Source organism: Varanus komodoensis, unplaced genomic scaffold (genome assembly GCF_004798865.1).
Source record: "Varanus komodoensis strain SLA01 unplaced genomic scaffold, ASM479886v1 scaffold4, whole genome shotgun sequence".
NCBI classification, from domain to species: Eukaryota; Metazoa; Chordata; class Lepidosauria; order Squamata; family Varanidae; genus Varanus; species Varanus komodoensis.
The window spans coordinates 45817403-45840697 of NW_025335941.1; the positions used below are offsets into that span (position 1 = coordinate 45817403).

At 43.4% G+C, this 23295-nt stretch overlaps 1 protein-coding gene across 1 annotated transcript; it reads right to left on the bottom strand.

Moving 5' to 3' along the window:
• Positions 1-1637: 1637 nt before the first annotated feature.
• Positions 1638-22826, bottom strand: PDX1 (pancreatic and duodenal homeobox 1). The gene is made up of 3 exons (XM_044441791.1): positions 22376-22826; positions 1944-2349; positions 1638-1836 (listed from the first exon to the last, which is right to left on the bottom strand). The coding sequence occupies exons 1-3, from the start codon at positions 22824-22826 to the stop codon at positions 1638-1640; spliced, it is 1056 nt and encodes a 351-aa protein (XP_044297726.1).
• Positions 22827-23295: the final 469 nt, after the last annotated feature.

Sequence of the window (23295 nt, forward strand, 5' to 3'; positions counted from 1 at the left end):
CATTGACTTCAGTGGGGCTGCTCTGACACAGTATGGCTCCGACCCCAAAAGTTTATAGATTGGGATAGAGTGGATACAAGTCACCTGAGAGCTGTTGTGTCAACTTTGTGTCCATGATGGTGACCAGGAGTCCTTGCACAATTCCCATTCCATCTTCTCTTCTTGTGTAAAGACGCTATCAGTTGAAATGCCATACTTGGTCTGACTTCAGTTTCTGTAAGTGGTCTGAGCTTAGTGCCTCAAAATGACTGCAGCCTTACCTTTAATCTATTCCCCTGTTAATAGATTATTTTTCTAATAATAATAATATTCCTTCAAATATACAGAATATATTTATAATAAATATATCAAAACTACTACTACATAATGTATTTGAGAGAGAATCTACCCAAGTCCTTCATTACAAGGTGATTCTGTGCATAATTTTGTGCAAGTAAAACCCATTGTCCGCATATTGTGGGTTTAAAGGGGCAAGCCAATCTATGTTTATTCAGCAAAAAGTCCTACAATTCCCAATATTCCACAGTCCACCATATTGGAAATTGTAGGATGTTTCCTCATCTAAGCATGCATAGCATTGCACCCTAAAGCTTTTACTGCCAAGCCTTGAGCATTTTATCCTTTTAGAATGGTGGGGGGAGAGCATGTACCAAAAAACAAAAATAACAAAACACCTGTGTGTTTTTTTCTTCCACCTGACCATCAGGGGTGACCACCTGGAGAACCTAGAAGAGTGAAGTTTGGACCTGAGGTAAGCTGTTTAGTGGCCTAAATATTCCCCATCCTTCTTTCAGATTCCTAGATGCTCTTCCCTAAACACATGCACTCTGGCATATGCACCCACTTGTTTTAGAAAAGGGCAATACATTTTAGAAGTAAAAACAGTAAAATGATGAACTGGAACTATGACCAGCCACCTCTCCATTAAATTTTATAAAAATAAGGAGAGAGAAAAGAATGATGCTGCACCCAGCCTGGTGGGACAGATTGGCCCATATCAGCTCCGGGGTTAGGCAATTGACCTGTTTGGTGCTGCCCAGCTTGGCACTCTGGGTGGTCATTTTCTGTTCCTTGGACATCGGTTCTAAGGCCCAGCCCAGCTGCACTATTACGAGTGGGAAGACTGCGCTCATCCTGTATATTTCCTAACCTTTCTACCTTCCTTAGATGTCTTGTACCCTAACTTATCCCAACCCTATTTAGGGCATAAGTCTTGCTCGTGCACCAAGAAACTGTATTTCCAACAGCATCCCAAGTCAAAGAAAAGCATGGCAAGTCTATTCATGTGACTTTCCTCCTTCACACTGCCCAGTTGTTTTTATGGTTGAATATTTATTACACAGGACAATCATTTAAATATCCAATTTGCAAAACATTTAAAATAAACACATTTCTTTAGAAGACTTCGTAACCAAGACTGCATAAAAATCCCAGGAACAAGGAACAAGAGGTTTGGGAGGGAAAGCCCCTTCCAGCTTTCCCTCCTACCCTCACCTGTTTCCTTGGCCAGGTGTAGGCAACTTGGCCTAAAGATTTTTGGACTACCACTCCCATAAGCCCCAACCAGCACAGCCAATGGTCAGGGTGGATGGGAACCGTAGTCTAACATATCTGGAAGGCAGCACCTCGCCCACCCCTTAGGCCAGAGGGTGAGCGAAGGAGCCGAACTCCCGAGGTGTGGCACTGCGACTCCCAGAAGGGCCTGCCGGTGTGGCCGGTGGTCGGGAATGCTGGGAGTTGAAGTCCCCAACCTCGAGCGCGCAGCTGCCCCGCTTGCTGGCTCGGGCGGCCCGAACCCGCCGCGCCTCTGCCTGCCCGTCTTCGAGGGACGCCGCCCTTCGGCGCCCAGGGGCTTCGCCGGGTCGAATGGCGCGGGCCTCGCAGCGGCGCGCTCGCCGCCCTTCGCGCGTCCCGCCGCCCGGAGAGCGCCGGCGGCTCCTCACCGCCCCTCCTGCTGCTGCCGCCGCCGGGGGGACGCGGTGGGGCTCGAGGGCCGCAGGTCCGCGGCGCCCAGCTTGGCGCCCGGGGGCGGCGCCGCCTCCTCCGCCTCCTCTTTGCCCGGCACGTCCCCCGAGGACACCGCGCAGTCTTGCTCCGGCTCTGGGCGGCTCCCTGCGCCGCCAGCGCCTCGCTTCTTGTCCTCCTCCTTCTTCCACTTCATCCTCCGGTTCTGAAACCAGATCTTGATGTGCCTCTCGGTCAAGTTCAGCATGACGGCCAGCTCCACCCGGCGGGGCCTGGAGATGTACTTGTTGAAGAGGAACTCCTTCTCCAGCTCCAGGAGCTGCGCCCTTGTGTAGGCGGTCCGCGTCCGCTTATTCTCTTCTTGCTCGACCACGTAGGAGCCACCTAAGGGATGGGGGAAAGTTAGAATCCACGCAGGGAGTCAGATCTCGGCGCAAGTTCTTGAGGACTAGAACCTTGAACGGAAGAGGGATAATCCTCTGACTGCTCGACTTTGGGGCTGGCGATGATATTATATTTTAAGAATTTAAGTCCTACCACTGAGGTAGAACCTTCCCGAGGAGGAGACTCCTATGATTGCCAGAGGGTATCTAACAGCCTGATGTATATTACCGTCTGGATTTAAATAAATTTACAAGTAGAATATAATCGACAACATTTCAACATAACACTTCTAGGAAGAAACCTGGAATATTTTATGTAGAGTAGTCAGACGATTTTTTAAAAATCGTGGTCAATCATCTGCATTCCCCCACCACACACATATTCAATGTAATTAACGGACTGATTAAATGAAAGTAAACATATAGATTGCTAAAATTTCAGAACTGGTGCGCTTATTTTTTATTTTAAAAAGACATTAAGGAACTAATGAAATAATTAAAAATCAAATAAACCAAAGCTATTATGTTAAACCAAAGCTTTAAAAAAATTCTGTTTCATTTCCTTTTACAGTAATACAAAATATAAAATAGGTGTTTTCTGTTTCTGTTTTTACAGGATAGCCTTAAAGTCCATCTTCACTGATTAAAATTTGCCTTGTTAAAATTTGGCCCTTGGAGAAGCAAAAACCACAGGAAGAAGTAAGGTTCTTATCCTAACTCAAATAGCTACAAAAGAGCACATCGTGAAGACCAGAAAAAGGCCAAAGACTGTGATTTTATTTATTTCCATATATACCCTGCCTGCTTTCCTTAGAAGAACCCAAGGAAGCTTTCAGTCTTCTCTCTCTTCTCTAACCTCACAACAGTCCTGTGAGCAGGCTGCGTCGGGGACTGTCCCAAAGTCACCCAGTGAGCTTTGTGGCTGTGGGCAGAGTAGAGCCTGGCTCTCCTGAATCCCTGTACTGCTCTAACCACTATGCCACACTGGCTCAGGAAGAACCTAAAAATGGAGTGGAATATGATACTCAGTGGTTATTGCAAGGTCATCTGAGATCACCGGAATACTTTGCTCATGTGAAGAGGAAGTCCATTGCGCAGCTTTCCTCAACCCCACGTGGGCCAAGCTGCAGCTCTCCTAATCTCCAGTTGGCATGGAAGCCTGCAAGCTTCTGAGGTACTCCCATCTGAGGTAGCTGGTGGCTATTTGAAAATAGCTTTTTACTCCTACATTCATCCAAGGTTTCCCCAGAATTTCAATCCACCTGTAGTCAGATGGCAGCACCAACCCTATTTACTGTAGCTTGGCCAGAAAGTTTTGTTGTGAAGACACTGACAAGGCGAAGGACAGTGTAGGGGTGGCAGTGCTGGTCTCTGGGGAACCAGGTTCTAGTCTTCATTCAGTAATGAAACTCACTGGGTGACTTTGGTACTGTCACTTGTGAGGACAACCCAGTGCATGTTTAGACAGAAAAAAGGCCCACAACTCCCATCTTGTCCCAACCAGTCATGCTAGAAACTGTAGACTTTTGCTTCCCTTTCATAAATATGTATAGAATTGCACAATAAATAATATCAATAAACGGAAAAGTATTACAAAGCAACAAAGGTAAGCAACAGAAACGAAAGGAAAACAATTGAACCGAAGTGCCTATATTCTGGTGTGAATAGCCCCCCTCTATTTTAGAACCATTTCTGGGTTTTGTTCGATTTTATTCAAAGCAAAATGAAACAACTAAACTGGTCTCCCCTGTATTCCATCCCTAGATCTGCCAAAGGTGGAGGAAGCAGCACATCTTTCTAACATTCTTTAAATTCCTCCTGTATATGTGCTTCCAGTTTTATCCTCACGATAGCCCTGCAGGTAGGTTGAGTTGCAAGAGAATGACCAGCTTAAGTGGGTGCATCCTATGACTGTGTAGGGGTCCAACCAAAGGCACCAAGCGCCAAGCCTGATTGTTGTGGTCACATCACTCCAACTAGAAGTAGCAAAGCTCACTTTAAACCATTAGAGTCAAACCAAATGTGTGCCAAACACTGTGTGTCTCTCTAGTTCACCTTAAACAGCTTGGTTTTTAAAGAAAACTGGTGTGTAGAGCCATACAGTTCACAGGTTCTGCAGCACTGCTTCACTTCACTTTCCATTCCAGCTCGAGGAAGCGGCAGGATTGCTAACAGGGGCTGTTCAGTTAGCAGCCTGCTTGTCACAGGGTTAGTTCAGAAAGTGGCGATTCTTTTTGATTCTTCTAATGCCTAGGCAAGGATGTTACAATCCACACCATTCAGGAAAACATGGAGCCCTGGAGTCCTTTTACTCAGGACTCCATTCAACGTAGAATTTCCCTGGAAGCAAATGATGAAACTGAGGCTGCCCTACTTCGGGCACATCGTGGGATGGCAAGGCTCGCTGGAGAAGACACTGATGCTGGGGAAAGTCAAAGGCAGAAGAAAAAGAGGAAGACCAAATAGGAGATGGAGCCATTCCATGAAGGAAGCTACTCCTTGACTTTGCAAGAGCTGAGCAGGGCTGTCAAGGACAAGTTATTTTGGAGGGCATTCATCGCGCCAACATAAATCAGAGCTGGCTTGAAGGCACAGAACAACAAAAAAGATGGATAAACTCGTTCCATTAAAATCTTCTATTTCTTCACTGATGTCTATTGGCAGCTCTCACTTCAGACTCGGTGGATTTTTCCCCTTTCACCAATCACCAATCAGCTGAACCAGAAAACAACCTATCCAAAAAGTGACATGATTCCGTTTAGTTTTTTAAAATCTCCACGTATATCTTTTCTCCTCCTCCTCCTCTCCATAACCCTACATCGCATGAATGTACGGTTCAAATTTTCATCGCATGAAAACTTCGGTGGTGTCAGAATAAGCCACTCTGGTGACTGTGAATAGGAACCAAGCTGTTGTCCTTCTGGATTTATTTAGGAGGGGCAAGAGCCTCTGGGAGGTATCAGGTGTTTGGAAGTATACTCAAAATGTAGTACATGCGTGTAAAACAAAACTGAAGGGCGACCAGGATGCAAAGCCGAGCACTTCGGTGCTGCGGTCCTGGACATGCTTAATCGGGAGTAAGCCCAAATGAGTTCATTGTAAACAGCAGTATCACACCTCATCTGCCACCAGCCTCGACGCACTTATCTCGGCTTTTGCTCCCATTGCTCTCGCTAGGACTTACGCGCGCTGCAAATTCCACCGATTTCAGTGGCGAAATGACTGCACGTCCTAATTATTAACTTATTATTATTATTAGCGTATTAACTCGGATATCAACGAGGCAGAGAAGCGCTACAGACGGGCTTCATCTAGTGGTAAAAGATTGGGGCGGGGGCGATCAAAGAGGGTGCAGCCAACCGCGTCCTCAAATGAAATCCTCAAAGTTGAAAAAGAGCCGGGACAACTCCAAGCTGCAACAGTTAGTTACGCGCTTTTAGGTGAGATAAGCCTGTTGAATCCAAAGCGATTTACTTCTAAGGAAACACGTCTAGGATAGTACAGTGCGTGAGATACCGAATTGTAATAGGCAAGGAAAGGAAAGGAAAAAGAAAAGAGAAAAATACACAAAGACCTACGAGCTAATAATAATCCTGGACAACTGGGTTCTTTTGGAATGCAAAAGCCTTTTCAATTTTGCGTCTGTCGCCTTGAGTGTGCTTTCTCTCAATCGTTTTCCGAGGTTTTGCTCTTATGGAAAAGCCTCCTCCTCCTCCTCCTCCTCCTACAGCTTTGTTTTGCTTGCACGCTGAAACACAGTAATTTAAAGGAAAACGCTGAACAGAAGTACTTCTTTTCTTCTTTTCTTTTCTTTTCTTTTCTTTTCTTTTCTTTTCTTTTCTTTTCTTTTTTCTTTTTTGTTTGTTTGGTCTATATGCCCGTTTTTGTTAATCCCCTTGACTCTGCGCAGGTAGACCTGTCGGAATTAGAACGGCTTTCCTAATCTGATGTCCGCTCCCTGGCGCAGGACTACAATTCCCAGCATCCCAGCCTACACAACTAGCTGGGTGATGGCAGGACCTGTAATCCGACGCAACTGGACCAGGCTGGGGAAGGCTGCGCTGGAGAGAGTCCCCAAACTGCGCGCCTCTCCTCGCGGCAGCTCCAAGTTCCTTTTCATCACAAGGGTCCGCAGGGGACTTTGGAAGGCAGCCCGATTTCCAGGACATCTGCAAGCTGAGAAGAATCTTCCTTTCCTTTTTTTAGCAGCAGCGCGAATTAGGCTTTTAAGCGAGCGAAAGAGGCTACCCTTGAATGCAAGCAAGTTCTGCTGGCGGATTCCCCCTGGCTTCTCGGCCAGGCACTTTCTGGAACACTATGTGAAACCAGAAGTCCTGCCAAAGCTATATCGCCACTCAAAGGGAAAAAAAACTATTAAGGCAATGCCTTTGTTAGACCAACCCAAAGGTCACAAATTTGCTCATTGCTTTATCAGGCTGCATGAGTGCGTCTGCTCAGAAGCAAGGTCCACTGGGCTCAGCGAAGGGACTGCCAGGTAAATGTTCCTGGGAGAAGAGCCCAAAGGGATGAGCCTTAAATATCCCCTAGAATTGTAGAGCATTCTTGGTTTAACAGAGGCCTTATGTTAATAGTACCAATTATAATTATCAATAATAACATTACCAATATTAACATACACCCCCTTTGCTAAAAAGCCATCAAAGCTATGTACAACAGATTTAGCAAGAAACATAGAAACAGAGTGAGTCAGAAGGGGCCTCCCGGGCCATCTAGTCTGACCCCCGGCTCCACTGTATAAAGATTTATAAAGAGAATCTTTATATAGTGAAACTATACAGGTACACAATTCAAAAGGCAAAATTACCATATGGGAAATATGTAACTCTGTTCTCCCTCTGCCCCTGCTCCACCCCTTCTTACTCTTTCTGCAGAGCTCATTTCAGTACGTGCAGCTGGCACTGAAGGGAGCCAGCGTTGTGCAGTAGTCCAGCACGCTGCCCTGGGTCTCAGCAGATCAGGGCTGTAGTCTCCACTCAGCCATGCGGCTCACCGGGCAACTTTGAGGCAGGCACTCTCAGACTAACCCACCACACAGGGCTATTCTTGCCAGGATAAAGTGGAGAGGAGGAGAACCTTGTAAGGTCCTTGAGTTCCTTGCAAAAGGAAGAAAGGTGGGATATAAATGCAATGTCATAATAATTTTAACCGATGAGACCCAATAACTTAAACACACATGTGGAACAGCACTAAATTATTTAAACTGAAAGCCTATGTAAGTTTAGACAGAAAAAGGCCGACAATTCCCAATGTACTGCACCCATGTTGCAATTTTCTGTTTAAACTTGCATAAAATTGCGCCCTGTTTCACTGATTGCAAGAGGAACTGCTCATGGCCACCTTTTCTTCCTAGAACTGGAAAGGCAGTTTCAGAGATAGGAATCTCCTGGGCAAACAAGTGGCAGCATACTGGTATCTACTGGGCAGCAAGTCCCATGGCCTTTGAGAGGGTAAGCCCTACCTGGAAGGAGACTGGTAGCAGGAGTGCTACTGTTGTGGCAGGAGAGAGCACTGAAATCTGGAGGACTTCCTTCTTTTTAAATGCGGGAGGCAGGAAGTTGCTAAAAACTGGATTAAGGGCGTATTCTCCATCTGATCAATCAGCCAATTCATTCTGTTGATCATATCCAGAGACTGCCTCTCAGCAAAAAGTCTGAGCAATTAAATAATTGTATTTGCATAAATGCAAGAAAATAAGAAATGGGCTGTTTGATTTTCATATTTCATTGCCCACCCTAACCAGAATGAGTGTTAAGCAAATCCTATTGGTTTCCTATGTGTTTATCTGGACCTTACATTCAGGAAGGAACTTGAACTACACCACCAGTAAGATAGAAGCATAGAAAAACTAGCAGACATTCTGCTTTAGGTGTGTGTGAATCACAGGCTATTATTACAAAAGTATGATGTAATTGAACCAACTTGTGGCACTTTCATGTCCCATTGAAATCAGTGGAATTTAAATTAAGAATGGGATCATTGGGGGAAACCCCACATAAATCCTGTTTAGAGCAGTTGCACTGAAATAAATGAGGCTGACTTTAGACCATTTACCAACTCAATCAGTTGCTATGAATAACCTATTCCTCTCCAATATCAATTCATACTAGAAAGCTTTTGTGCTGCAACAATGACAAACCAATACTATTGATATCATCTCTTTCCTACCAGATCAGGTTATCTCAGAATATGTTTCCAGCTTATTAACTTCACATAAGAGTTCTGGAGTAGAATGTTGATCTATTAATTGGCTCCATTATGCTGATTAACTGTTTATGAGGCTGTTAAAATCATTATCTCAAAAAAGTGATATTCTGAAGAATGAAAAATTACCTACCCCTTCACAATCAAATTAAACTGGATTTCTTGCATGTACATTGACTATGCTAGGCCTGGATGCCTTACCTGAGGGAATTTACTGGCAGGAAAATCCTGATCTACAAGTTATTTGACTTAGAGCAGTCAAACCTTGCACCAAAGCACACATAAGCAAAGGTCATTAGGTGGTGTGTTAATCTGTTTGATCTGGATTTTTAAAACATTGATTTAAAAAAGGAAGAATTGAACATCAAACAAAGGAGTTTGGGATAGGGCCCAGTAATCCTGAGATTTTGTTCACACACTGACTTAGGAATAAACCCTACTCAAGGTAGCTAAATACTCTAATTTGCAAATAGATGGTATACGCCTACAGTGCAATGCATTTTTGCTAGATACACATGATTCAGCCAAAGCTAAGCCTTCTTTCTGAGGCTATACTGCAAAGTAGAAGAAGCCTAAGGACATCAGGAAATATTTCCCATCAAATTTAGTTGGATTTACTTCTCAGTAAACATATAGCAGAACTGCCTCTACAAGCCAGGGTCAGGTTGCCCAACCAAATGGCCAAAATAAAAGCAGGCTTAAGCCTCCGGTCTGACACAGGTACACCTATTGAAGAATAAGATCCATTTACTCATCTGTATTGACTTATAATTTAAGGGCACAATTCTATGTATGCTTAAACAGAAAAAGGCCAATGAATTGCAGGACTCTTTTCCTGTCTAAACAAGCATACGATCGCACCCGTAGCAGCACAGGATCAGATTCGCCATCTTCTCTGTCAGTACACAGGATGTTTTTGTTTGCTTCCAAGTGCTTCTGTTTGGTTGGATCTTGCCTTTCAGTATTAGGAACATCTCATTGTTGGACCAACCACAAGGAGAGCACATCAGAACTTGCTCACTGATTTTGCAAGTCTGTAGACTGAATGGGGTCTGCAGGACTGTCTCTGGAGAAAAATAACAAATGAGTATCTCACTGTCCTGGTGGGATGGGATGAGGTGTGGGGCAGGACTGCAACTTTCCAATTGTTCACCTTGCAGAATAACCCAAAATGTAATGTTGAGACGTTGGGCACCCAGGTGTTGAACTGAAAAGGAGCAGGGAGCCAAGGAGTCAGTGCTTCTTCCAGAAGAAACTAATCTCCTTTGAAGGGTGAGTTCCTATGCATGTTTTAGGCAGAAAAAGTCTGATCACTCCCAGCAGCCCTCCAGACAGCCACAGCAGGAAATGTAGGACTTTCCTCTGTCTAAACATGCATAGGATTGCACCTTTAAAGTTGTTGTTTTTAAGAGGCAATCCTTTAAAAAAGGAGGAGGAGATCACAATTGCTCTTGAACTCACTTCAAGTGCAGTCCTATGCAAGTTAAGTCAGAAAAAGACATGCCTGAGCCTGCATAACATTATTTCAGGCTTGAAAAAATGCACCTTGAAAGGGTTAACACTCAATTTTGAAAATAACCTCATTTCTGTGTGTTTCCATTTTAACTACATTTGCCCTGGGAAGCATAATACCCAATGGCCATTCTTCAGAGGGCAGAGTGACTATGCCCTGCCCTCTGGGCTCTGGGGCAGTCTGTAAATGTTACAAACAAACAAACATAGTTGACAGCAGTGCCAATCAACAGCAAAGTGACATTTTCAGGTATTAATTTATGAAAAATGAGTCGTTCCATTCCATCATTCTGCAAACCTGTGACACACAACTATGAAGCTCATGACAAAATAGTAACTACTTCCCTCTGCATTTAAGTTCTGCTGACCTAATTTCCAACACATATCAAAAATTAGTAACAACAATCCAGACATAAAGTTTTTCTTATTAATTACAGAACAATCAAAATAAAATTGAAAAACAGAGTTTGCAGTATTCTTTTTTAAGTCATTCATTTCTTTTGTGCAAGACTAACAGGACACAAAGTTATGTTGTCCAACTGAAATCTATGCACAGAAAATGTCCTGTGGCATCTTAAAGACTCATCAATTTATTTTAACATAATCTTTTGTAGCCAGTGTCCCCTTAATTAGATGTGTAAAGTGATAATCTTAAACTGGCATAGGGGGGAGAGAAGCTGTGGGAGAGAGGAAGGTTTAGGAAGGTGAAATGCAAAACAGTACAAACTTCTATGTTCAGTCAGTTACTTGAGAAAGAAGCCTATGCAATACAAGGAAACCTACTTCTTCATGTAGGTCATACAATTAACTGAAATCTTGTTAAATTATCCTGCCCTTCTTAGATTCCAGATGACTCCTTCCATAGATTTAGACAGCACATATATCTCACGCTCCCTGCATTCCAGGCACTGTAGAAACTGGGGTTTTTTTCTCAAGGGTGTCCTGTATCTATGAGCACTCCAAGTGGCTTTTTTCCTTGCTCTATTAAAAGGCTGTGGCTATTGGATCAGAAAGCAACAAATAAAATAAATCATTTTATTGCAAGGGCGGTGAATTACACCAAAGTAGTTACTTTCAAATTGGTGCTACTCAAATATGAGGAGCTTTTCTTGATTTCCAGGTACTTGACTGTCATTCAAATCAATGTGTGATTAGTTGATGATGCTGTTCCCTCTTTTCTTGTGTGCGTTCTAACTGCAAATACATGTACAGGCTGCTGATTACTGAATGCATGAAATCATCAATGGTTTAGTGTATTTTGTGTTTTCCTAATATGGAAGATGGTTATTTGCTTAAGGTATTTATATTCTCATCCTTTCAATAAAATTACCAAGACTGCCTATGACATTTAAAAACTTTAAGAGCAAGTTTTAAAATATAAACATTAAAAACAGACATTACTAAAACCAGTAAAATCGCTGGTCGTGTTTTATACTGTTCATGTTCACTCACTTTTGCTATAGGCCCTATCTTAATCAAATGGTTCTGAAGGGCTTTAACATGTGCAGTCTATGTGTACATGCATGTGACATTTGCTCTGGAGGCACAGCACATATGTGCGCGCGTGTGTAGAAACATTTACTTAGAAATAAGTGCACCCTTCCACCCACACCATGCACTGCAAACCCAGTCACTGAGAGCACATCAGTGATATCATCTTGTTTCTTGCAGAGCACATCCGAAGTGTGGATTTCAGATGTGGGGCTCCCCCTTAAGCATCTGTGTAGTAAGCTCTGAGTTTGTTCTGAAACAATGACGACAACCAAGGGGTTGTATACACTGTTAGTCTAAGTTAGATCCCCTTTCAAAAACTAGGACTATCACTGGATACAACCCACTGGACAAGATAGGATTTTTGGGTTGCAGCACTAAGCATGTTTAGACATAAATAGTCCTGCAGTTCCCTTGAGTCCCCCACTCACCAGCTCATGTGAGTTGTTTAACAAGGGAGCAATGAACCTAACGCACAATTCCATTATTATGCTGCTCATGGGCTGATCACTCTGTTTAGGACAACTCAGCTGCTGCTAAACCACTAGACCATTTACTTTGGTTTACATTTTAGTGTTTACTGTCGAAGACACAGATGTGACATTGCTGTAAAGAACTTGACTGATGCAAAACATGTGCAAATATTCTACTGTGGCTAGTGATGATGCTACCTGGGAGGAGAACCACGGTTGATTTTGCTGGGATTTTAGATCTGCTTCACACATTACATGGCAGTGGACTGACACCCGCATATTCATTCTATATCACAAAGCTTAGCCACAAGCCTCACCAAATTAGCTGGGTGCATCATTTGACTTGATGCTGGGTGGGGGAATGCCCATCTTCCTGATGCCACTAGTTTTTGTGCATGGCTAGAGCTGGAGAGGGACCATCATTTTATCTAAAACCACATTGGATAAAAAGGTGCTTCGGTGCCTTTTGAGATTTGCATAAACTCTTTGAATGGTTATAATAATTATATTTTAAAACCTTTCTCCCCTCCCTCTTTTTCACATGCACAGACACATACAGCTCATACATTATGGGCCATATCCAATGCTAATCCCATTGAAATAAATGGTACTTAAATTAACAATGGACACAAAAGAATAACAATGCATGATACCAACTTATTAATAGGTGCCTCTAACCAAAGAATTGACTGGCAAAATGTAGGCAAAATGATTATTAAGGTATTTTCCATTCTCTCGCCCCACTGGCCCGGGATCCAAGTGCTGATACTTTTAACAGTAGCTAGACCCCATACTTTTTATGGATGGTGGAAAAGCTTCACCCATTGCCTCTTCCAGCCTCCAATTAGCTTTCCTAGATTACATCTTGCACAGCTCCCAGTTTGCTTCTGTCGATCACCCTGCGCATGGACTCCCTGCTCTTTTACTTTTCTACCTCCCAGAACAACTTCCTCCTCCTCCCAGCTCCTCTTCCCCGCCTTCCCCATTTGTTGACTGTGTTGATTCTAACTGCCAGGATCCCTGACCACCGGCCATGTGGGCTGGAGCATCCTGGGTGCTGCATCTGGAGAGCATCAGGTAAGGATCACTTCACTCAGCTTTCCAGATCTCGGCCTGCTGCATCTAACCTCCCCTTGGGTTTATTTTGCCATTGAAAGCTCTGTCACCTGAGCTACTGGGATACTTGTGAACCTTTCTTGTCACACACATCAGCACAATGAATCAGCAACAGAAGTGTGTAATTCAGCATGGACTCCCACCACCACACACACGCACTTTTACACTACAGCCCTACCTGCACTCATTTGGAAATAAGTTCTGGTGCAGTCTGCGATACTTTATTAATTTTTATATCTTTCTTTCAAATATTTTGGGAAATAATCAGTTCAATTGATTTTTGCAAGTTGTTTTGTGCAAGGGTCAGGTTCAAAGCAGCCCTGTTGTGAGCCGCCCCAGGCTTTGTTGCGATGGGGGCGGCATAGAAATGTTTTAAATAAATAAATAAAGCCTAAAATAAACATTCTAATAAAACTGGTAGGTGTTTCATTGATATATGTGTTCACACACACACACACACACACACACATATACACAAATTGAAAGCAAATAATCAGCAGTCCAAAAGGTGAGCTCCAGAATTTAGAAAGATATTGTCAAACCCCAAGTTGTAATCTGTACATAAGTGAGTTACACACAGGAATTTTAAGCTGTCATATTTCTTGGATCACTTTTATGAGGAAGAAGCAACTCGATCACCTCCTGCAGCCACAACCTCCCCAAATGCTGTGCTTCACATGAGAGTCCTTCCTCTGAGTGCCACCTCTGAGGGAGACTTGGTGGCCAGCAACAAGGAAGAGGGACTGTACTATGGTGGCTCCCCAGTTATGGAACAGACTCCCCACTGGGGCCCTCCTGGCACCAACCCTAGTTACCTTTCAGCACCAAATTCAGACTGCCCTCAATCCTGGACATGCAGTCAGTCACTCTAAATAGACTATAATGGGGGGGGGGGAATAATCAGCTGCATTTAACAGGCCTTGTCTTAATATTTAATCGCTAGCATTATTCTTACATAAAACTTGTCTTAGTATTAACTTGTCTTAGTTATTTAAATAATTTAAATCGGGGGTTAAATTTCTTTTGTGAAATGTTATGGTACTTTTCTTAGTTGTATTTTATGAATCACTGCAAACTGCCCAGAGAACTTAATCCACTAAATTGTACAGACATAAAATTAATAATACTGAATCTCAATTAATTGACTAAACTTTAAGCAACTGAATCTCCATAAATTTGCATACGAAGAACATATGAACATAGGAGAAACAAAAGCTCATGCATGCATAAACCTCCATGGGCAGCAGCGGTCTTGGTGTGAAAGGAAAATACTCTTCTCAGATAGTGTCTGTAAAAAAAAATTAACACTTTTTAAAGAGAATGATGTTGCCTCATTAACTGGGAATGCCTTTTTAGCTGAAGGGGAATGCTGGGAGTTGAATGGCCTTTTTCTTGAGTAAAATTGTACACTAAAATAATTTTATAGATAATCCAATAAGTATGCTTGTGGTTCAGATTGGGGTGGATTTTTTTTCGCCATGTGAAGATTGCTTGGACATTGCTCAGATAACTGCAGTTGCTTTTCCTAGCAAACCTTTTTGGGTGTATGTCCTTCTCTGAGGCTGCAAAGTAGGCATGCAAAAGATGAAACTGTTAAACTGATATCCCAGTTCTATGAAGCATGTCTACTCAGAAGTAAGTGTCAGTGAGCGCAGTGGGACTTACTCACAGGTAAGAAAGCAGGTAATTATATAATCACACTAAGTGGTGAAAAAACTTAGTGTTTTGGTCACCTTAGTAGCCTGCTAATGAACTGCTAAATGGATTGATTTCTCTCAATAAGCCCACATGATCTTTTTAAAAATTCAAACTGGATTAATTACCATTTTGCTTTCATACATATATCTTTATCCAGATAGAAACTGAAGTAAATGCTCAAGCCGGCAAATGTTAGTTGGGGTCAGACTTGACCCTGAACTAATATCAAATAGTTGCCAGTTAGATCTCGAATGGAAATATTTTGCTTGAAAATTCAAAGTTGAGGCTTTCAAAGTGAGATGTTTGCCTTTTGAATTCACCTATTTTAGAGTAGTTGGCATTTCAGGGCTGCTTGACAAGTGTCAAATATTAAAGACAGCATCACCTGCCAAATGTTAGTGCCATTGCACGCCAAGTTAGGGCCACGTGCTGTCAAAGACAATATCCCTCTGCATTCTAAGCCAGCTGTCATATATTGCCCAGTGCCAACCATTAGAGGAGGATGGACTAGACAAATGGAAGATAATCTCAAGATATATTCAAGCAACTGACAGGGGGATATCTGGAAAATATCTGGTATCAACAGTTTCAGGGGAAAATAAGTCAACAAAAATATTTCAACTCTACTGAAAAGTGACTTAGCTGTTCTTATCAAATCATACTTAGAATACAAACAGGGGCTTTAATGGGTTGGTGCAGTTCATTTCTTTCATTGCTGTGTTATGTTACATTGATTAAAACTGATTTTAATCTGTGTTGTGTTGTTAGTGCATTGAGAACCATTTTGTGAGGGAAAGGGGGAGATAAATTAAATTAAATGGAGAAATAAGGAGAATGGATAATACTGTTCTAACTCAATCTTTCCCAACCTGGATGTGTTGGTACTACAATTGCCATAATCCTACCATCAGCAGAGCTTGAGGGTGGCTGTTCTTGCTGAATTTCAGGATGCTCTGAAGACGAGATTCAAAGAACTATTTTTAATGTTCAAGGGAAATTTGGGCTTAGGTTCCTTCTCTGGACAATCAGTCCCCCAGCCGTGTAGCAAACCTCTTCGGAGAATGTGGAAAAGTTGAAAATATTGTTTGGCATAGGAGGTTGGCTGTTGTAAACTGCCCAGAAAGCTGCGACTATTGGGCAGTATAAAATTATATAATAAATAAATAATTTAGATGATTGAGTCCCATCTCCTGCCCAGAGAAGAAACCTTGCTGGGGCTGCCCAAGCCCCTGAGTGCCTGATGTTGGTCTGCAGACCAGGCTTTTTGGCAGAAAGATGGGATGTAATTAAAATTGTTTTTAAGTTATGGTCAGAGGCATGAATAGTGCTTTTTTATTCTTCTGCAGAAGAACTTGTTAGGTTACATGCATCTTAAACTAGAAAGTAATAAACTATGGTTAAAATTAATGAATTCTTCCTGCAAGCACAATGGGACACACTTATGCATACACGCACCTGTGCTAAATACTTTGGGTATAAGTCATCAAAGAAAAAGTCCCATGCAAGTCCCACTGGAATGAATGAAAACTGAGCAAGAATACTGATATATATTCACTAAGCTCACATTTGTTTCGATGGAACTAATGGCTCAAGCTTTACAAGATTTTAATATATTTGGTGTGCTGCATTAAGCACCATTTTTGGCAGAAAAGACCTTGTATAAATGCTTGAAATAAATGCTGAATCCTATACTGCCTTTTCTGGGAATCATACCCATTGAACTCAATGGGACTCCTGAGCAGACAAGTATCATTTGTAGTGATAGCCCTCTTAGATCACTCGCCCACGTACATCCATGTCTCCCCCAGTACATTTCTTTGGGAAAAAACACCACCAAAACTAAATCCTATTTCCACATGCCTTGAGGCCGAGGCTGCCAATAGGAAATACCTAAACAGAAACCATATACACACGCATGTGACAAAATAGAGTACTATTTATGCAGGATGTAAGAAATCTCAAACTTAAGGCAGATGAGTATTCACCTGCTACAAATTTGTGTCACTCTTCACATAGAGAGATTCCCTGCCTTTTACCAGTTTAGTCCAAGTGCTGGTCAACTGGAGAGAGCGCTTATTCCAGAGCCAGTGTATATTACGACCTGAGCTCAGAGCCTTCCCTTATTTCCCGAAGATGTTTCAGGAGAGGCTACCCAATTTCTTTTTAATGACTTTGTTTAAGCTGTTGAGCAGGGCTGAGGGCTAGTGCTAGCCACCAAAAAGATCAGCGCTGTAGCCCTCAAGGCACACATACGCATATACTAAACCGCATATTTTTTTTCTGGGCCAACGGGGTGCTTCTCTCTCTCTCTCTCTCTCTCTCTCTCTCTCTCTCTCTCTCTCTCTCTTCTTCTTTTCAATGTGATCTGCCCACAGGAAAAGGCCTGTTTGAATTATGCGCCCTACCAAGAAAGTTCTGAATGAGTGTTTTGTGGCACATAAAAGATTAGCACATTTTTCTGGTGTGCTTTCATGGACCAAAGCCTACTTCATCAGATGGATGAAAGCTTATGCCAGAATTAATGGGTTATAGTCTTTAAGGTGTCCAAGACCTGGTCTCCTCTACTGCAACAGGCTGACCAAGGTACCCTTGAGAAAATTATAGGGATTCTTCCCCCTCACCTCCACTTCTGCTATCTATTCGAACAAAGCCCTTAATGCAATATTTGCAGAAAGGTGTGACCCAGGGAGCACAAAACGCAGGACTCGATAACATTGTGCAGGCAGACAGAAAGTTGTTCCCAACTGCCCTTCCTGGAACACACTCACTACGGGAAAGGAAACAACACCATCTCAATCAAATTTCTGTTCCCTCTGGAGAAGAATTCATACTAGGTGCCAGTAGGAGTGGAACTCACTATGAAGCTAATACATGCTCGGCTGTATCACTAGGCAGGACTGTAAATTACTATGTGAAACTGACACATCGTATATTATGCCAGCTGGATAGTTACTTATTATGAGGTACCAAATATGTTTTCAGAAATGTACAGTCCAGACAAATACCATTACTTAAGGTAGATCCCACTGAATTAAATGAGGCTTATTCTGGAATTTGCATAGTACCTGAGATTGGTGTTGTGGCCAGTATAAAGACACAACGATACAAGACATGGATATTAGGGACCACCATGGCACGCAGTTTAAATTGCTTTACTTTCATAAGGCCACGCAAGCCTGTTTTTGGTTACTCCTTTCAAAGTTGCAACAATCAAATTTGCTGCCATATCCTATGTATCTTTACTCAAAAGCAAATTCCATCTAACTCAGGATTCTTCCCACTGAGCGCAATAGGATTGCAGGAGTTCGAATAGTTCTTAATCCAGTTTAAATTTGGGAAGAGAGATTGCTTTCATTTCAGTAGAACTTATTTTAAAATGTGTTTTTAGGGTATATATAATTTAATGGCTTAAGGTAATCAATATAAATAACTCCAGCTGACTTTTTGTAAGGTGGAAAGTTCAGACAGGTCTACTTGGAAGATTAAGTCCTATGGTTTCCATAGGGAGCAGTTGGTCCTTATCCAGATAAACATATTCAGGATCCAGATGCATACTGTGCTTATGCAACTCTTACTTAGTGCTCCAAATTAACAACCAATGGCTCTAGAAGTGAATGCACAGCTCCATCCATCTCAGAAGCAGCCGAATACCTTAGGCCAGGTAAAGGGTGCAGACTTGGGTTTTGCTCCCCATCAGCAAAGGGTACCACTAGAAGCATTTTTCTGCAGCCAGATCAACTCCTTTTCTAGATATGCGCTAATATGCACATTTAAAAGTTATGCCCTGTGGCACTTTCTTTCACATGCCATGCTAAAACACAAACATCATTAAAGCAGAAGTATTTGATCCACATTTTGCTTTTCAAAAGGTCTGTGGGAAAAAACCTGGAGTTTTGTTTCAGGTAAATGCATTTAGAACCTGAGTGTAAACCTTGATTCCTTCCTCACTGAACTTTGAAGATGGATCCTGCAGACTTTTCTGTCTTGGAAATAAGCCCCTCTGAATTCAGGGAGTTAACGACACAGGTTCGCTGGTTCGAAATTGTTGCTGAATTTGTTCTGGGAGCAGCAGACTTTCAGCAAAGGCTTCCCACCTTTGGGGAGACCTACCTGTGAGCGTGGACTTCGAGAGTCTCTTAATGCAACATGGCTTCAATAATGTAAACAGGCTCTGATGCCTCTAGAATTGTGATCCTGAAGTTGGTTTAGATGGAGAAGTGCTGATATTCCCTAGGAAGTGAGTCCCACTGTATTTAGTGGGGCTTATTTGCTAGTAAATACGTTTAGAACAGTAATCCCAGCAAAATCAGTGGATTAGTACCAGGCTATAATCTATTGTTAAGGCAACTTAAGTCCTATTCATTTCAATATCCCTGTTTTAAGTTAGAACAACACTGGATAGAACCTATACTCTTTCGGAAGCTTGTCCCACTGCTTTTAATATTTCTTAATTTAATGCAATAATTCCATTGGTAACACTCTTTACTGAAAACTATTTCAGTCCCAATAGCTTCACGGAGAATAATACAGCTCAGGGAAGCAATTTCTTTCAGCCAGGATTTTAAAAACCCAACACACACAGGGCCACGTCAAGTCCAGTTCTGCTGCCGCAGAGCTGGGTGCACTGAATCCGCTCCCAGGTGGTGTAAATTCAGAAGCAAACAACAGAGTGACTGGTTTGTGGGCCTGCTTTTCCCAGGCTCCCACCAGCATTCCTGCTGGAAAGAATTTCCAGAGGAAAGCAATGTCTACGAAAGCCTGCAGCAGAAGGCATTTGGTTATGAGAAGGTATGAGAAGACCCTTTGCTGCTGGAAAGTGGTTGCTATTCGGGCAAACTAAGGCTCTCTTGGCAGTCTTCATTTTTGTTCAGATAGCTTAACCAGGTATGACTTAATTACAGATACCCTAACTACCCATGCATGGACTTAACTACAGGTAACTTAATTGAGCAGGAGATGAGAATTAGTTTAGATCCTGTTGTAATGGAGCGATGTAAATGAGAAAACAGTCCCTTTCCTTTAAAATTAGAAAAAATTCTGATGATCCACACACCCACTTAAATGGAAGTAACTGGGTTTTCATCATTTAACATTATTTTAGTTTTAATTATTCAGGTGGTAAACAATCGTTCTGTCCTCTTCACATGGACTGTTTATAAAGCAAAGACTAATTTTACCAATTTCAGTTCAAGTATGTTGGCCCAGATTCCACCAGAAAGGGGTTAATATGGTGTGTGAGGGCACAGATTTCTGTCCCTATGTTGAAATAAGGTAAAAACATAAACCTCAAATAGTTCTACATGATTGCCTGAATACTTTTAGTGCAATTGATTTCAACCAAATATGAGATAGATGGAAGCCACAGCCTTGACCTTCGAAGAACTGAGTGGGGCTGTCAGAGGGCAGGGAGTTTTGGAGGCCTTTCATTTATGGGGTCACCATAAGAGAACTTGGCGGCACGTAGTAACACTAAATTAATTTCAAAGGAAAAATATGCATGACGTAAAACTGGAGAAACAGATGTGCACATATGCCTTAATAAAACCGCGTATTTTGCCACCTTCAACCACCTTTTAGCCATATGGTTTGTGAGAGTAAAACTGTTAACTTTAGGACTAACCAATGGATTGTGGCATAAATTTCCATGGCCAGTGTGCCTCTCCATTAGATGCAAAAGCCGCTTTTACATTTTAACCAAAGTGAATGGGACTAGATTCACTGTGGGCACAGTGGGGCATAATCACGTTCTGCCCCCAAACTGATGGGTGCATGAAAAGAGTAGGAGCCCTGGCATGGGTTTAGAATTTAGATCCAACCTTTCATTCAGAGCTGCCATCTTTACAATGGGCACTGATGGAAATATTGAAAGAAATTAACAATTTATTTTAGCAAAATGGTAAACAGTGAATGCCTTTGTCTATCCAAAGAGCCTTACTTCGAAAATAGCTTGTTTTGCTTAGCTTTCATTTAATCCTACTTTAAAATTAACTTTAAATACTAATTTAAATGTCTACTTTAAAGTCCCATTGAGTCCAATGAAGTTTGTTCCCCAGTAAGCCAAAGATCGCCATTAATGCGCTCTTTCATTTCTGCTCGCTTCCTATTACATCTGAAAATAGAACCTCATGTGCTCAAACAGACTGGCTCTACCACAGAGCAGAAGAGGCGAAAGAGATTTTGCAAAGGAAATGCAAAATATATTTCCGTAATAATAAGAGTAGTAATAGCAGCAGGATATGCAATCTAAGTGCTATGCAAAGACACATATGCCTACAAGAAACTAGGTGTTGTCATTGAAGTGCCGGAACTTCAACCAGGAAGGGGCTCAACCAATGGTGCTGTCAGGCCAAGGGTTCCAGTGGAAATGGAACCTACACACACCCTGCCACCACGCCACACAATGCACAGGAGCTCCCATTTGCAGCAGGGCTGGCTTACCATGTGCTGAAGCAATGCACAGAGCCCCCCTTCCCCAAAGAAAACCGCTGGCCACAAGTGCACCGCCAGTTTCAAGATCCAGAAGCACAGCCATGTTAAGCCCTCACAGCAAAGCAACCAAGCCGGCCTCCCATCCGCTGCACACATTTACCTAGAAATAAATGTCAGTAAACTCAGTGCACTGATTTATTTGATTTATTACATTACTAGACTGTCCCTCAAAAAATTCTCCCCATCCATGCCTTATGGATTAATAGGGCTTCCTTCTAAGCAGACATGTCTAGGATTCAATTTGAAAGAATCCTGTGGAACATTAAAGACTAACAGCTTGGTGGTAGTGCATGGCAGTTGTTCTTTTTAAGGTCCCACATCGATTATTCTAAGCACTGATTTTAACTGCACAAGAATCCAGTGCAGCCACATCTCCAGTTCTTGGGCACCTCTCAGAATTTTCCTAATGGAAAACAAAAGTTTCCATTCCCAACTGCACACAACTTGCGTTTCCACTGCACTTTTTGCACAAAGTATGTCCAGCTGCTTTTTAGAAGACTACTGGATCCTTTAAGACCCCAAAAAGGGAATTGTTTCCCTTTGGACTGAATCCTAAATGCGCTTCAAGCCGTGCATCTCTGAATCTTTATTCAGGTATATCATTCCTCTCATCTCAGTAGCCCTTTTTTAATCAAGGGAGGATATCTGCCAAGAGACGCTTACCTTTGGAGTAAGCCCCCTGGGACACAGTGGGGCCCCTTCTGCATAAAGAGGCACAGGACTGTGCAGGGAATGTGTTTAGGATCGAGATGCTCAAGGGCTGGACCTGTTCTCCATTATCATCCCCCCTCCAAGCAAACGTCCATGTCCCCGTCAGGCAGCAAGGCCAGATGCTTTGGAGAACAACTTCCATCATCCATGACCGTGCTGGCTGAGGATGCAGGGAGTGGTAGTCTACCTCATCTGGAGGGGCACCCGGTTGTGGGGGGCGGGGAGGGAAAAGGCTGCCACGTCAAAGGCAGCGCCGTCCGTTCTTCCTCAGTCTGAGCCAAGAGGGGTCCGAGGGGAGAGGAAGGGGTCTCTTACCCGTGCCAGCCCATTGTCCCTTCCAGGCGTGGGATTTGGTGGATTTCATCCAGGGGAAGGGCAGCTGGACTCTCGGCTCCTCTAAGCCGCCGGCGTCCGTGCCGTCTCCAAAGGGCAGCGCTTCCTGGTGCGGGTGAGGGAGCTGCGGGGGGTGGTGGTGGGGGTGGTGGTGGTGGAGGTGAGGCATGCCTGGATCTTCCGTGATGGGGGGCACCTCGTACGGGGAAATGTCTGGAGGGCTGCCTTGCTCCAAGCTCCCCAGCACGTTCGCGTAAGGGGGCTGCGGGGGCGGCGGCGGCGGCGGCTGCGCGGGAGGCTGGGGTGGAGGCTGCCTGCCCATGTACAGGCAGGCTGGGGGGCTCGGGCTGTAATCCTGGGGCTGCGATCTCTGAAAGGCGCACGGCTCCTTGTAGAGCTGGCTCGAAGCGTAATACTGCTCTTCGGCGTTCATGGCTCCCGGGGCGCTCGGAGAGCCGCGCACAGCTCGGCGCAGGTGGGGCGATGCCTTTGACAGGTTCGCTCCACCTGCCCAAGGTGCTGAGGGACCCGGGGACCGGGACACCTCGGGGGCTTTCCGATTGGCTCCCTTGCAGCCCACGTGGGAAAGGTGCACACCCCCATTGGGCGGCCCCTTTCCAATAGGAAGCGGGCTGCCGAAGCTCGAGCCCTCGGACTTTCTTTCGCTTTCTGCATAGCACAGAAGGGTGGGTTGTTTGGAGTTTTGCTGGGTTGATCGTAGCAACGCTTCACCTTCTCCACAACGCTGCTGCATTTCCAGGCACCACGTGGTTATACTCTAACCGCAACTGAGCCTGGGGAGCAAAGGGGTTATCCTTGGAACGTTGGCGTGATAGTTAAAGCAAGAGGTTCTGTGAGCATGGACAGAGTGGAACTTAAGGCATAACAAAGCAAGAAGCTCT